The 16,667-nt window shown below is 43.9% G+C and overlaps 1 protein-coding gene across 4 annotated transcripts in view; it reads right to left on the bottom strand.

Moving 5' to 3' along the window:
• Nucleotides 1-16,667, bottom strand: part of LOC147886103 (Plastid-lipid associated protein PAP / fibrillin family protein) — a 106,763-nt gene that overhangs the window by 49,749 nt on the left and 40,347 nt on the right. For 3 of the 4 annotated variants that reach the window (XM_087395466.1, XM_087395468.1, XM_087395467.1), the window contains exons 9-10: nt 9,197-9,279; nt 8,988-9,095 (exon numbers count right to left, since the gene is read on the bottom strand). In XM_087395466.1, coding sequence (XP_087251592.1) covers nt 8,988-9,095; nt 9,197-9,279 — 191 coding nt within the window. Of the gene's footprint in view, nt 1-8,987; nt 9,121-9,196; nt 9,280-16,667 lie in introns of those variants that run through there. The other variant, XM_087395469.1, reaches the window with a different exon arrangement.

Genomic DNA, 16,667 nt, shown 5'->3' with positions numbered 1-16,667 from the left:
GCTCAGGAGGACATGGATTTTGCTTGGATTAGTCTTGCTCGTCGCTTGCAGGCTGTTATTCAAGATTATGGACGGAGCTACATGGGAAACCTCAGGCTTAAGCTGAAATGGGCTCAATCCCACAAGCAACAAATGGATGTAATCAGCTCTTATAGGCAGCTCACCTTTTCTGAGCAGGATTCTTGTGCCTATGCGGTCCATATCATCCATCAAAATGATCTTTGCAAATTAAAGAAGTGGCAAATCCGAGATCGCATGAAACCCCTTTTGGATAAAGGCTGCTCCTCCAAAGCTTTCTTTAAAAGCTTGCATGCGGATAGGCGAAAGGAGGATATTTGCAGGATCAGGCAAGATGATGACACTTGGACCACCTCCAAATCAGAATTGGAATCACAATGCTCTAGTCATTTCCAGCATCTCTTTTCACCTCAGCCTGATCACTCAATGCAAGTGAATGCAGCTAGGTCTCAATTTCTTATGCATGTTCAGCCTATATTGTCTCGGGAACAGGCTCATGCATTGGAGCAGCCCTTTATGCTTAATGAACTGGATGATGCTTTGAGTCATTTACGTAAAGGCAGCTCCCCTAGTTGGGATGGATTGACTGTTGAATTTTTCCGTGCATTTTGGGGTGATCTCAAAAACACTCTTCTTCTTATGATCAATCATGCTTGGGCAGAACTATCTCTTCCTCCTTCTTGGAAACATGGCCTTGTCAAATTGATTCCCAAAAAAAGGTTGTGTGAGACAATGGCTGATTGGCGGCCCATAACTCTTATGCCAGTCATTTACAAACTCATTGCCAAAATGATTGTCCTCAGGATTCGATTTATCTTGCAAGCAGGACTTCATCCCAGGCAGTATGGGTTTGCTCCCAGAAGGAAGATTACTAACAATATTTCCAATGCTTTGCTTGCAATTGAGTATGCCAAATATTCCAAACAAGATGTTCTCATTCTGCAAGTGGACATTGCGAAAGCATTTGATACTGTCCATTGGGATTTTATTTCTCAGACCATGCATAAATTGGGATTTGGCCCTCGGCTGGTCCATATTATTTACCGGTTCTATTCTCATGCCACTGCACAGTGTTTGCTTGGTGGTGGGTTGTCAAGAACCTGGACTATGACCCGCTCAGTGAGACAGGGCTGCCCTCTTAGTTCGCTACTGTATGCCATTGCCACTCATCCGTTATTGTTGCATATGGACCATCTTGCAGATACAAGGCAGCTTCATGGCTTGCAAATTCCAGGAGCACAGCCATTTCTTGCACAGGCATATGCTGATGACTCATATTTCATGCCCAGGAATTCTCAAAGTGACCTCTCTCTCTTAATGCAGACTCTGAATGACTTTGGCATAGCTGCTAGACTGCATATTAACTTTCAGAAGTCGAATCTTCTAGCATTGAAAGAAGCTGATTGGCATGCACTTCTCTGGCCAGGTAATGCCTTGATTTTGCAAGAGGATATATGCATTTACTGAGTGAAATTCTCAGTTTTGGGTGATCTTATCAAAGGGCTTTTGCCTAGATGTGTTTGCAGTCTATGCCTTGAGGCAGTGTGTAGCCAGGGAGCACACATTTGCTTTATTTCCGCAGTGCATTTGGTGACATTTGTTGCAGATCACATTCTTTGTACACACTCTGAAAATCTCAGTTGAGCCACGCTTGGTCAGGGCGCATCGAGTTTACTCGGTCCCTAACTGCCCATCGTTGACAGTGCTCAAAAGATTTTCTTCTGGGTGTTTGTACTTTGTGGTTTGTGTTGTTACTGAGTACACAGAGGCAGTTTATGCTTTGCACATTGTCAGGTACAAGAGTCAGAGAGATTTTCATTTTGCACTTGATTCAGGTGTCAGATCAAGGGGCTTTTGCCCAGACTTTGTTTGACAGCACTTTAGTTACCTACAGAGATCTTCAGATGCTTTTTCTCCCCTTGGTATAAGGGTGATTGCTTGGGATTTATCCCATTTACTGTTGCAGGTTTTGTGACAGGCTGAAGGATCATTTACTGTTTTTTGGGTGTTTGTCAAGTGGTTTCTGCAATTTAACTCAGTGCAAGACCTCATCTGAGGTGGGAGAAGTGATCAGTACAGTCAGTACAGCAGTGTTTACAGCAGTCTGAGTGGTTTTGTCAGATAATTATGCACTGTTAAGCTCTTGTTGAGCAGCAGCAGCAGTCTGAAATTACTGTTTTTATGCCTCTTTAAGCTCAGAACAGTTTGTCAGAAGGTACAGTACTTGCAGGGACATTTACTGTTTTGCTGCAGATTTTACTGACAGTAAAAACAGCACTTTTGAGAGTGCTACTGGCTCTTGAATAGAGCAGACTTTTCTGAGAAATCAGAACTTTATTATTCAGTCTTTTTTACTTCCAGGGAGTCAGGTACTTTCCTCATCTGATATGGCATCAGGAGGAGGTGATTCTTCAATTCTGAACATAAAGAAACTGGAAGGAGCACATAACTATGCATTATGGGCAGAACAGTGCTTGAATGTTCTTCTGTTAAAGAAGATTGCTAAGCCCATAAGGGTAAAGGGTGTCAAGCCATCTGATATGGCAGCTGATGATTGGGAAGAGCTTGATTTGTCTGCGAGGGCAGCTATTATGCTCACTATTTCAGACACTCTTGTGTTCAATGTACAGGCTGAAAAGACCTCTTATGGTCTATGGCAGAGACTAGAGGAATTGTATGCCCAAAAGAGCTCAGCCAGTAAAGTTTATTGGCTGAAGAAGCTGGTCGATCTTCGCATGAAGGAAGGTACAGCTATGACCTCACACTTGAGTGAGTTTAATGCTATCTTTACACAGCTGATTGCACAGGGGTTGAATCTTGATGAGGAGTTCAAGGCCACTTTCTTGTTGTGTACCCTCCCTGAGAGTTGGGACACTTTCAAGACCACCCTGTCTAATTCGAATATTACTCTTATGTATGCTGATGTAGAGAGCTCTCTTCTTATGGAGGAGATGAGCAGGAAGAATAATGCGGGCAGCAAGTCTTCAAATGCTTTGCAGGTACAGGATAGAGGCAGGACTCAGCAGAAGGGGAAATCTGCTAGTAAGTCCAAATCCCGCAGTCAGTCCCGTGGCAAAAAGGACATTGAATGCTTTTATTGTGGCAAGAAGGGACATGTGAAGTCGAAGTGCTTCAAGTTCATACGGGATCAGAAAGCCAAGAAGGCTGAATCACAGGATACAGGAAATGCAAGCAAAGGCAAAGGCAAGGCCACGCTAGTTGAGTTAGATGCAGTGAATGTTGCAGCAGAGGACAGTGACAGTGACATACATGATGTTTTATGCTCTTCTGCTGTAATAGCACATGCTGTGGTTATTGATGGCCATGACATGCACACCTGGCTCTTAGATTCAGGTGCCTCTTTTCATGTTACACCTCACAGGGAGTGGTTTACTTCCTATACAGGTACTCATGGAGTTGTTCATCTTGGGAACAACTATGCATGTCAGATTGCAGGGATTGGCAGTATTCAGATAGTATTTCCTGATGGACAGTCATTTATGCTTGATGGTGTTCGCCATGTGCCGGAAATCAAGAAAAATCTGATTAGCACTGGCTTATTGGATGACAGTGGTTACCACACCACATTTGGGGATTCCAAATGGGTGATTACTGATGGCCAGACAGTAGTGGCTGAGGGTTTTAAGAGTGATACCTTGTACCCTCTTTATGTTTCCAGCGTGGGTAATCATGTTGTTGCCATAACCGAGCTGCCAAAGGTTTCATTGTGGCATAGCCGGTTGGGACACATGTCTGTTAAAGGAATGAAAGAACTGTCACGTTTGGGTTATCTGCCGTCTCTTTCATTTTCAGATTTGCCTACTTGTGATCATTGTATTTTTGGCAAGCATTCTGTGACTCCTCATAAAAGGAGAACTCCCCAGAATAGAGCACCACTTGATCTAGTGCACACTGATTTGTGTGAGATGCCACAGTTATCACTAGGGGGTGCCAAATATTTTATTACTTTCATTGATGATGCCACACGCAAGGTGTGGGTCTATTTCTTGAAGCATAAGGGAGATGCCCTAGATGCTTTCAAGAGGTTTGTCGCTCAGGTTGAAAATCGGACAGGTCGTAGGCTGAAATGCCTCAGATCCGATAATGGGGGTGAGTATGTGTCACATGCTTTTGTGCAGTTTTGCCAAGCTAAGGGCATCAAACAGGAACTCACAGCCCCTCATAATGCATCTCAAAATGGTGCAAGTGAGCGGATGAATCGAACTGTTCAGGAAAAGGTTCGATGTATGTTGTCTTATGCTGCATTACCCCATGGCTTTTGGGCAGAAGCCGTGCAAACAGCAGTTCACATTATTAACAGGTCACCAAATAAGGCTTTGGAATTGAAAGTGCCAGAGGAGGTGTGGTCTGGCAAGCCACCCTCATATAAACACTTACGGGTATTTGGCTGCGAGTGCTTTGCTCATGTACGCAAAGATCTCCGCACCAAACTGGATCCAAAGTCTATCAGATGCATCTTTATGGGATATGGTGATGAAGGTGAAATGGGGTACAGATTATGGGATCCCGTTAAACGGAAGATTATACGCAGCAATGATGTCATCTTTAAAGAAGATTGTGTACACAAGGAACCCGTGCAACCTGTGGAATACAGGCGGGTTATTTATGATGATGTTGGACAGCAAAGAATGCCTATTTATATGCAGCAGCAGCCTGCTGCAGATCACCCTGTTCAAGAGGGTATACAGGCTGATATTCAGCCAGAAAATTTTGCCAATAATGCACCACTGGATGTGCCAACAGATGGGGCTGTAGAACAGCCAGGTACGGTGGTACAGCCACCTGTTATGCATGAAGAACAGGCTGGACAGCAGCCTAATCCGGAACAGTTTGTTAGGAGGAGCACCCGTGCACAACGGCCTCCTGCCAGGTTTGTTCCCGGAGCCAATAATGTGGCTGATTTTGTCATGCTGACAGATTGTGGTGAGCCTTCCAGCTTCAAGGAAGCTATGGGCAGAACAGAGAAAAAGAAGTGGGAGAAAGCCATGCAGTCAGAAATGGATTCTCTACTTCAGAATGATACATGGGACTTGGTGCAGTTACCTGCAGGCAGAAAAGTTTTGCCATGTAAGTGGGTTTACAAAGTCAAAGTGGATTCAAATGCTTTACCGAGGTATAAGGCCAGATTGGTTGCCAAGGGATTCAAGCAGGAGAAGGGCATTGACTTTGATGAGATCTTTTCCCCTGTAGTCAAGATGACTACTTTGAGAGCAGTGTTGGCTCTTGTTGCTCATGCTGACATGGATTTATGTCAGATGGATGTGAAGACAGCTTTTCTTCACGGAGATCTCCATGATGAGATCTATATGAGTCAGCCAGAGGGATATGCTGTTAAAGGGAAAGAGCAGCTTGTGTGTAGGCTCAAAAGGAGCTTGTATGGACTCAAGCAGGCGCCAAGAGAATGGTACAAGAAGTTTGATGCATTCATGCAGTCCCAAGGGTATCATAGGTGTGAGACCGATCATTGCTTGTACACCAAACGGGCAAAGGATGGCAGTTTGATGCTACTCATTCTATATGTGGATGACATGCTTATTGCCAGTAAATCTCAGCATGAGATTAGTGCTTTGAAGAAACAACTGCATAAGTCTTTTGACATGAAAGACTTGGGTGATGCAAATCATATTCTTGGCATGCGTATTACTCGTGACAGGTCCAAGGGACTTTTGTTTCTGTCACAGAAAGAGTACATTGACAAAGTACTGCAGAGGTTTAAAATGGAGGGGGGGAAGTCCATTAGTACCCCGTTGCCTCCACATTTAAAACTCAGCAGTAAGGACAGCCCCAGATCACATGATGATAAGGCTGAAATGGCCAAGGTTCCGTATGCATCTGCAGTTGGATCTTTGATGTATGCCATGGTTGCCACTCGTCCGGATATTGCTTTTGCGGTGGGAGTCATCAGCAGGTATATGGCAAATCCAGGCAAGCGGCATTGGGAAGCAGTGAAAGGTGTCTTGAGGTACCTCAAAGGTACCAAAGACTTGTGCATATGCTATGGTAGGCAGGATGCATTGGTGCATGGTTTTACAGACTCAGACTATGCAGGGAATGCAGATAACCGGAAGTCTACTACCGGTTATATTTTCACATTTGCAGGAGGTGCTATATCATGGGTGTCTCGGTTGCAGAAATGCGTTGCACTGTCAACCACAGAAGCTGAATATGTTGCAGCCACTGAGGCTTGCAAGGAAGCAATATGGCTTACTCGGCTGGTGGGAGATTTGGGCATTACAGGAGATATGCCAGTTTTGCATTGTGATAGTCAGAGTGCTATCATGTTGGCAAAGAATCCGGTTTTTCATCAGAAGACCAAGCACATAGAAGTGAAATATCATTTCATCAGGGAGGTACTGGAAGACAAGCGTCTTGAGCTTGTGAAAGTACATACTGATGATAATCCTGCAGATTTGCTCACTAAGAGCTTGCCTACAGAGCGGTTTGCACATTGCCGCCACATCATGGGATTAGGATGAGACCATTCTTATTTTATGGTCCTGTATACAGTAACTGTATATTGCTGTACTTTTTATTCTTTACTCCCCTTTAGGCACATTGGCCTTTAGGTGGGAGGTTGTTGGGGTTAAAGGCACATTGCCAACCCTTATATTAAAGAATTAAAGATAGGACACCTATGACTGTCTTAAGACAGTCATAGGGTAAACCTAATCCTAATAAAACTTAAGTGAGTTTGTGGTGTGGCTCACTCATCACTTCACACCCGCACTATTGTGTCTCTCTCTCTTGCTCCCCTTTCAACTCTACTTCCCCCTCTGATACCAGTTGAGAGGGGGAAGTAGAGTTGAAAGGGGAGCAAGAGAGAGAGACACAATAGTGCGGGTGTGAAGTGATGAGTGAGCCACACCACAAACTCACTTAAGTTTTATTAGGATTAGGTTTACCCTATGACTGTCTTAAGACAGTCATAGGTGTCCTATCTTTAATTCTTTAATATAAGGGTTGGCAATGTGCCTTTAACCCCAACACACATTATTTCTTTCCATACTATTGTGAGGCATCTAGGGTATCCCATTGGCTGGAATATTACCCCTCAACAACAGCTTCAATGGGTGCTTCAAAAGATTAACAAGAAACCGGAATACTGGCATTTGTCCACTTGGCCTTTACATGTTCGACTTCGGATAGTGCAGTCTATCATTATGGCATATGTGCAATTTTATTTGCCTCTTCTTCCCTTGTCTTTTAAGCACTTGGCTTCCTATATGTCCCAGGCTATGGAGATATTTTGGAAAAGCAAATCTCACAAAAAGGCTTTGTGATTACTTCCCATGTAGTCTGTTTGTTCTCCTTAAACTGATGGGGGACTGAATATTCTCAATCTTCAGTTTCATATGTTAGCAAGAAAGAGCACTATGATTGCTGAATTTTTTCAGCAAAAACAGCCATGGGCTATTATGCTAGCAGCTATGTGTGGAAACATGACGTCACATGCATATGGTAATTGGATTACAGATCACTAGGAAGCAGTCATGACCACATTTCAAGGGAAAATTCCCGGTTGTCCTGTTTCTACTGCTTTTATTCATGATTGGAAGAGAATTCTCTCTCATGCTAAATGGTCAGGTGCTTCTTCCCATCATGGCAATTCTCTTCGCTTAGAAAGTATCCATTGGAGCAAGGTGTTTGAATCGCCTCTTGCTTTACAGGCACCTATTAAAGCATATAATCTTATGAAATTGGGCATGAGAATTGTCGGAGATGTTGTGGACCAACAAGGTTATGTGCTTTCAATTCCACAAGCTTGCACGACATTCCCCTTGGGTCTGCATCATAGACCCATTTGGAGAACACTTACAATTATGTTGCAGCCATTTGTTCCTATTCCTCCACTGTTTGTACAGGACAGATTACTGGACTGGAATCTGACTTCCTCATCTCCCGCTACCAGTTCATTGTCAATGCATAATCTGATTTCCTCGATGGTCTACAGATTTCTTCTTCCACCGCCATGGATAGATAAGCATGCCAACACTCTTTGGAATCTGGATAGGCCTTTATCTTGGTGGCAATCACAACTTAAGAAAATTTGGAAAGCCAAATTGCCATTGAAACAGAGGCTTTTCCTTTGGAGATGTATAGTGGGAGCTTTTTCTGTTGGGGTGAAATTGGCAGCACGTTGTATTGCTTCCTCTTCCTGCCCCCGTTGCTCTCATCCTCGCGAGACAGTTCCCCACTTGTTATGGTCTTGCCCGCACTCTCGGATATTGATCACTCATGTCTCTCATTTGCTGCGGCTTCGGTTTCCCTCTATCAAATTTGGGAAACTCTTTTGGATGTTTGGATGCCTCTCATCTCAAATGTCTCCTTTCCTCCTCTTCTTTCACTGTGCTCGTTTCTGGCTACTATGGACTATTTGGACACAGAGATTGCATTCTAGGATGGGAAAACAGTTTCCTCAGGCATATGCTTTCTTCAAAATGTCCCTCAAGCAATCTTTATATGATAGTTATGCTGCGAGGGACTTGGATGATACTAGTCTTGAAGTGTTTTCTGACTGTTTTTGAGTTTTTTCATTAGGCTCCTTTTGGGAGCCTAATGCTATGTACATTGATATCATGTTAATAATATAGTTACTGGTTTCACAAAAAAAAAAAAGTGTGTGTATAGAGAGAGAGTATGCTTTCAACCACGACATTGGTAGAGATTTTGCGGTGTGAGAAAAAATGCACATAATTATTGAGGCATGAACTGAAAGAACAGGCCCAAAGTCCATCCATTATGAAACACAGAAATTGTCAGCTTGGTGTGTATGAAAATCCAATAGAACCATGCACACCATTTGCAAATACGAAAACACATAGAGCTCTATTCTCCCACATTCTTGATCTTTCTTTCGTTTTCATGAGCTTTTGTAAGTATGCAAGGGGTGTATCAGTTCCTTCGCATAATCTGTATGTAAAGAAGTTTAAGGTGTCTAGGGCACTCACAACACTTCCGTAAATCCTGAACCTATGATATTCAAAGGCAATCGCACAGATCCCAACTCCAACACTGCTCCTTCAATGTCCACGTTGCGGCGGCGTTTTGAGCTTGCTCTGTCACATAAACACGCATAGAAAACTGATCATAGAGAATCAGGTCTGTAACAGCCCACGTTCATTTGGAAGAAGTTATAGGCATGATGTTTATTACTTACTCAGATCTAGCTTGTGCTCTAAGTCTTAGGCCTGGAAAAAACTCTACCAAGTTCTCTAACCTTCCATCCTCTGCCTTCACTATCTGCAAGGCTTTTGGCACAAGCAAAGCAGACCATTCTTAATAAAGAGAAATTAAAGAGAGGCTGTATTGCAAAATACAAAGAGAAGAAAAGAAAAACATTGCTTGCAATCACAGAGTAAGTTGAAAGGACATGCTATATTTGCAACAAAGAATTAGATTTTTGTTCCACCATCTCTAAAATGTGACCTATATTGCAAGTCTAAACTGGTACCAGTGCACAGAAAGGGAATCCCGTTTGATTGATGCTTCTTACAAACAACATTTTCTTAGCTTACTTTGACCATTCAATTGATGGAGAGAGAGAGAGAGAGAGAAAGAAAGAAAGAAAGAGAGTTTATTAGCGTCCTCGGGGGGCCAAAAATGACCCATGGGACCCGTCTCGATACAATGTAAAAAGAGTCTCCTCAAGGAGAGAGGTCAGGAGTCTATGAGTTCCTGACGACAGGTAAAAAGACGAGTGACAAAAGATCCCAATGCTGCTGGAGAGGCAGTGGAGAGAACTGATGTCAACTTAGCGGAGCCCCCCAGTATCTGCTGGTAGTCCTCCCTGATATGTGCATATCGGGGGCACTGTAGAGCTATGGATGAGATCTGGTACGGAACCTGGCGATGTTTCTGCGATATAGAAGGGGGATAGGTGTGCTAATATAAGACTGAGCATGAGTCTCTATGGACATGTATGTAGACCAACATGTGGGATTTATGTTGTCTTGGTAATATTCCAGCTTTACCCTCTTTTCACTTGTCAACCAGTGATTCCGCAAAGTGCTCAGTAAAGATAGTTGAAACTCTTGCATGTTGACCTTTTCAGGCGGCATGATAAAATATGCTTCCACTTTCCATCTGCTGAACCATTTTCTTATGTCGGTTGCCCATCCTGTGCAGATGACCTTACTTTTGTAGTTCTTTTGAAGCTTTGTGCTGGCATTCCATGCTTTATGACGCAGCCTATCAGGTTGCATTTGCTGCACCTCTATTAGGTATTGCATAACTCTGATCAATGCATGAAATTCAATTGGTCTTCTTCCCGTTTCCAACAGAAGTATTGAGTATGGAGTAGTGGGTTTGACACCAAGGTGTCTCCTTAGGAAAGCTTTTTGCATTTTCTCAATATCATTCCATGTAGAGGCTGAAATGCTGCCTCCCCATACTTCCACTCCATATAATACTGTATGCACTACATATGCATCAAACAATATATTTCGAATTTTCCAGTTCCTAGTGTCGGTGTGCCTGCAATCATTCTCAAGCTGGTAGTACTTCCCCCAACCAGTGTCCATCCTTCTATCTATACATTGCCACCATCTGTGATCTGCCGGGATATCAACCCCTAAGTATTTGAAGGTGCTGACATACTCAATGATCTGTCCATCAAAGGTGATCTCAGGGGGATGTTCTGGCTGATTGGTACAAACTGCCATCATCTTTGTTTTTCCGAATTTACTTGCAGCCCGCTTTCCCTACAAAAAGTCTTAAGCACTTGTAAAAGTTTGTGCATAGATTCCGGATCGTATGCAAAAATAACGACATCATCTGTATATAACAACAATAGCACTGTCCAAAGCCCCAATTGCGGTCCTTGCAACCCTTTCTCTACTACAAATTCATTGATGAGTTCCTCCAGTTGGTCAATGCATATTCCAAACAAGGTAGGCAATAGAGGGCAACCTTGCTTCACTCCCATATTGCTCTCAAATATATCAGACATACCTTGTGGTTGTTTGAGTCCGCATAATACCTTTTCATAGATGCGAGAGATGCCTACCCTTAAGGCCAAAGGGACTCCTATTTCTTGCATTCTCTTCCATAATCCTCCTCTTGGAACTGTGTCAAATGCTTTCTTGAAATCCACAAAACAACAAAATAGAGTGCGTCCTCTCAGTCTGCATTCATCCATGAGGACCCTTAAGGTAATAAGGTTGACACATCCCCGCACTCCTGAAACCTCTGATCTGCAAAACAAACACACACCACGTGAGAAACTGAGCAGGCTGCTCACCACCCAACCATGACATCTACGGGATGTGATCCCGAATCAGGAGATGTCCCCTCCGAGCCACGAGCTGAGCTACTGGCACGAACTCCCAATCAGATCCAAACCAGCCTGGTGTCCCATACCACCAGGTGGCGCTGTGAAGCCCTGGATCTGCCACTGGGCCTTGGGCTACGCTATGATGCAGGCGCGCGTCCGCGACTCAATCCAGGAACAGACCTGGCACCTAGGAACGAAACTTGCTCCCAACTGCACACTGAGAACTGAACCCCCTGGGCCCCTTTTATAGACTTGGGCCCCGAGCGCCAAAAATAGCAAAGACCTATAAATAGTCCGTACCCTTGCCACTCAACCCGAGAATCAAGCCTGCCTAGCTCCTAGCCTCCCCAGGCTACCTGAGCTAGTCTTGTGTACCCAGTACACATCAGATACCAATCCGTGCATATGACATACTCCCTCTCCTCTAAGAACTCACTCCTGAGTTCGCTAAAAAACCCGGAAATGTTCTTTGGAGGTTTTGTAATGTCTCCCATGTTGCATCCTCCTCAACACGATCCTTCCACTTGATCTTGTATTTCGTGATAGATCGATTGCGAATCTGTCTATCACGAAATTCAAGAATACACTCAGGTTCATGTGGAATAAAAGTCAAATCTGTAACTTCTATTATCTCGTGAGGAGAAACAAGTTGATCATCTGCACCCAATACTTCTTTCAGTCTACTGACATGAAAGACTGGATGTACTTTAACATCAGGAGGCAATTCTAGTCGATATGCAACTGGTCCAATTCTTTTAATGACCTTGAAAGGACCACAGTATCTGGGGGATAATTTCGGAACCAAACCAGTACTTAGGCTCTTGGATTCCTTAGGAATTCGTAAATATACCATCGTTCCTTCAAAGAACTCTCTAGGTGAACAATGTCTATTAGCATAAAATGTGTCCCGATCTTGGGCACTTCTAATAGACTCCTTGGCAAACTGCAACATTTCCTGCATGTCTTGCAAGAAGTTCTTAGCAGCATCATTTTGAATCCCTTTTAATCCAACCATAACTGGTGACTTAGGTTGAAACCCGTACATAAGCATAAAAGGACTGTAACCAGTACTAGAATGCTTTGCACTGTTGTAAGCAAATTCAATCATAGGTACATAATCCTCCCATGAAGACTGTCTCTTAGATACATATGCCCGAAGCATGTCTTCAACCAACTGGTTAACCTTCTCTGTACTGCCATCGGATTGTGCATGATCCGAGGAACTCATACTTAGAGTAGTTTCTAACTTCTCAAAAACAAGTGTCCAAAAGTTACTTGTAAACTTTGAGTCCCTGTCACTGACTATGTCAGATGGCAAACCATACAGCTTAAACAAGTGGTCCACAAACTCGTGAGCCAGCTGAACAGCTAAAATAGTTGTTCTAGTAGGTAAGAACCTAGCCATTTTTGTCAAACGGTCGATTATGACCCAAATGGAGTCATGACCCTTGCGCGTGCGAGGCAAACCAGTAATAAAATCCATGGAAATACTTTCCCATTTATTACCTGGAATCTGTAATGGCTGTAATAAGCCCGCGCTTCTAAGGCGTTCTACCTTAGTAACCTGACAAACCCGGCAACCTACGACATAGTTTTCAATAAATGCACGCATCTTAGGCCAATAAAAGGTATGCTTCACAAGAGACAGAGTCCTATGTATACCTGGATGTCTCGCACTAGGAGCATCATGACACTCCCGGAGTATCTTGGATTTAAGGTCCAGAACATCCGGCACACAAATCTTTTCATTCCGGAACAGCAAGCCGTTCCTAATCATCCACTGACCTCCCGCCACCTGTACCGTAGGTGGCACAATCCCTGAGTCCTGGTCAACCATGGAGCTCCCATCCTGGACTCTCTGCCAATAAGAACTGAAATGACTATCAGTTGCGTATAGCCCTCTCAAGGATTGAAATAGGTCTGAGGATATTTCCGTAAATGACAGAGCATTTACAAACTTAACTCGACTTAAGGCATCCGCCACACTATTCAACGAACCCTTACGATAACGTATTTCGAAATCAAAATCTTGCATTAATTCTGCCCATCTAGCTTTCCGTCCCCTCAATTCTGATCCATCACACACATACTTAATTGACTCATGATCGGTCAATACAAGAAACTTTGAACCATACAAATAGTGTCTCCAAACCTTAAGGGCATACACTACAGCATAAAGTTCCTTCTCGAGTGTGGGCCAACGATATTGAGTGTCGTCTAGCTTTTTACTCTCGAAAGCTACAGGTCTGCCCTCTTGGAATAGGGCTGCCCCAATCGCATAATCACTCGCATCGGCCTCTAAAACATAAGGCCGGGTAGGATCGGGTAATGCAAGAACGGGTGCTTCCTTGATAGACAACTTCAAGGTTTCAAAAGCCTTGTTCATTACATCGTTCCAAGAGATTGGCTGGGTAGACCTGCGTCCACGACCTTTCAATATGTTTGTCAGGGGTGCCGTGATATGTGAATAATCACGCACAGATTTCCGTAGAAATACCGTGAATCCTAGGAAAGAACGAAGTTGTTTCACAGTCTGAGGGATAGGCCATTCTAAAACCTTCTGGATACGATCCAGATCAATGCTAATACCTTCAAAAGAAATCTTGTGTCCTAAGTAAATGATCTCCTTCATAAAGAAGTCACATTTACTCATCTTGGCATAGAGCTTATGCTGTCTTAGAATAACTAAGACAATCCAGAGGTGTCCTATGTGATCCTCAAGCGTTCGACTATACACCAAGATGTCATCTAAGAACACTACAACAAATTTGCCCAAAAAATCCCTGAACAAATTGTTCATCATCTGCTGAAAAGTAGCAGGAGCATTGGTCAAACCAAAAGGTAATACGAGGAATTCATAATGACCATACCTAGTTCGGAATGCGGTTCTATCTATGTGTTTAGCATAGATACGGATTTGGTGATAACCCGTACGCAAATCAATCTTAGTGAAATACTTCACTCCGGCCAAACGGTCTATCAAATCATCGGAACGAGGTAGAGGGCATCGATTCTTAATTGTCACTTTATTCAATCGTTTATAATCTATACACATTCTCCAGGAAGAATCTTTCTTCTTTCTTAGGAGGACAGGTGCACCCCAAGGTGATTTACTTGGGCGGATATAGCCCATATTCAGGTAATCCTGTAGCTGGGTAGCTAACTCATCCTCCTCTACCTGGCTCATCCTATAAGGTGGTACACTGATAGGTTGAGCCCCTGGGACTAAGTCTATGCGATGATCTACTGCCCGTTCTGGAGGTAAACCTTCCGGCAGTTGAGCAGGGAATACATCCTTAAAACTATCTAATAACATTCTCAATTCACGGTGTTCAAATACACTTAAATCATTTTTGTTTATTACAGAGACAACAAATGAAGAAAGTGGAATCAAAACACACTGATAGAGATCATAATGAGAAGTGTTTAATATATTCCGAAGCTGCATCGCAGATACAATAGGTCCCTGAGAAGAGGAAATTTTACCACACTGAATACAAAATTGGGTGTCCTAATCTACAAAAGAAAGTGTATGCTCCGTCCATCCAATCTGAATATTATGGGTTTTAAACCACTCTATTCCGATCAACAAGTCTACATGCTCCAGGTGCATAACATAACATGTAAGAGCCCCTGTGTAAGCTTGAATCCGGATCGGAAGCGCTTCAACCTTGCGATCCCAAAACTGCTTCCCAGCTGGAAGCTGCACCTCATAGGTGTGATCGCTAGCTACTGTGGACAGCCCCATCTTCTGCACAAATTTGTAATTAACAAAGTTGTGAGAGCTGCCCGGATCAAAGAGAATGTGAACCTATTGATCCATAACTTCTCCATAAACTCGGAAAAGATCAAAGGGACCAAACAACGAAGTATTGAAAGTGCAATTACAAGAAAGTGGGCAGGTAATGACATTTACAGAAATACCTGTCATCAAGACTTGGTTCGCTCCCTTGGCTTTGGTACCTGTACCCGCCTGGAGCTTCGGTCCAAGCACCAACTTTTGGTTCTTGCGCTTTGGACACTCATTCTTGGTGTGGCCCCGCTCCTCGCAATAGAAGCAATGTCCTTCTTTCTTGAGCTTCAATGTGCGAAGGAAACAGGCTCGACCATTCTTTGCTTGAGTCAAGTTTTTCTTGGAGGCGTTGTCCGTAGACTTCGTCTCCCCGGTACCAATCGTAGGCTGAAAAAACTTGCGTTTGTTCTTTCCACTCGTGTCGAAAACTGTAGTTGCTTTGGCACCGGCCATGGTATCATCATAAATGCGCGCATAATTTATGGCCTCTTGCAACGTTGTGCATTTGTTGTTCTTGATTTGCAACTTGTATGAATATGGCAAACCATCCACAAAGAAACCTAACAAGGTCACTGGATCCATCTTCGTGGCCCTGGTCTGCAGATCCCGAAATCTTTGAAGATAAACTTCAAAGGACAAGTTTAGCTTTGACATATCGAGGGCTTTAAGCTTGCCAACGATATCATAATCGTCCTCCTTCTTCAGGAACTCCTTCCTGAAGACCCCTTCGAAATCTGTCCATGTATCTGGCTTAGGCTGGAGTTCCTTCCACCATAGCAACGCTTTACCTGACATGAAACCGGCTGCACGCTGGATGTGTCAACTACCTCCTTCGTTCAAGACTTTTGATCTCCCGGAAAAGGGTCTGGAGTTATGTTCGGGCCTAGCACTGAAGCCATGGCATCCACATGCGTGAGTGCCTGCACAGTGCTAGCCAGAAGAGTGAGAGTCACTTGAATCCCTTGGAGTTGCTGTGTCAACCCCATTTGGTTTGCATTAACCTGCTCGAATTTTCCATCCAGAGCAATGGTGAATTCACGTAAGGCCTTTTTCGTAATCAGGTCATCATAAAGACCCTGATCCTCCTCTCCCACAGGAGTGTAATCCAAATCCTGCTCTCACATGGTGATCTCGGGATTTGCAGAATCAGACATGACTGAAATCTGATTTGAATATAAACTGAGAGAAATAACTGACTGAATCGAAGCGGAAAGGAGAATGGAGCAGAGGAAAACCGTCCCAAGAGATGCTGACGGAAGGAGATGCTGTAAACTGGCGAACCGAGGTGCAAAAATCCCGGAGTCTGACTGAACTCGATGCCGACTGCAGCGTACGGAATCCTGCAGCAATCCGTACCGTACGGTACCCTCCTGCTGTCCGTACAGGTGACGCAGCTGTACGGACGGCTGACGTGGCTGTACGGCTACTGACGCGATCCGTATGGATGCTGACGCAGTTCGTACGATCGATGACGTAAGCGTACGGCGGCTGACATAAGCAGTACGGTGGCTGATGACGCAAGCAGTACGGTGGCTGATGATGCAGGCTGTACGGTGGCCTGGC

This window comes from Dipteris shenzhenensis, chromosome 24 (genome assembly GCF_047967505.1).
Source record: "Dipteris shenzhenensis isolate YYH24624 ecotype China chromosome 24, Dip_SZ_1.0, whole genome shotgun sequence".
Taxonomy (NCBI): Eukaryota; Viridiplantae; Streptophyta; class Polypodiopsida; order Gleicheniales; family Dipteridaceae; genus Dipteris; species Dipteris shenzhenensis.
This window is presented reverse-complemented; position numbering and strand designations above follow the sequence as displayed.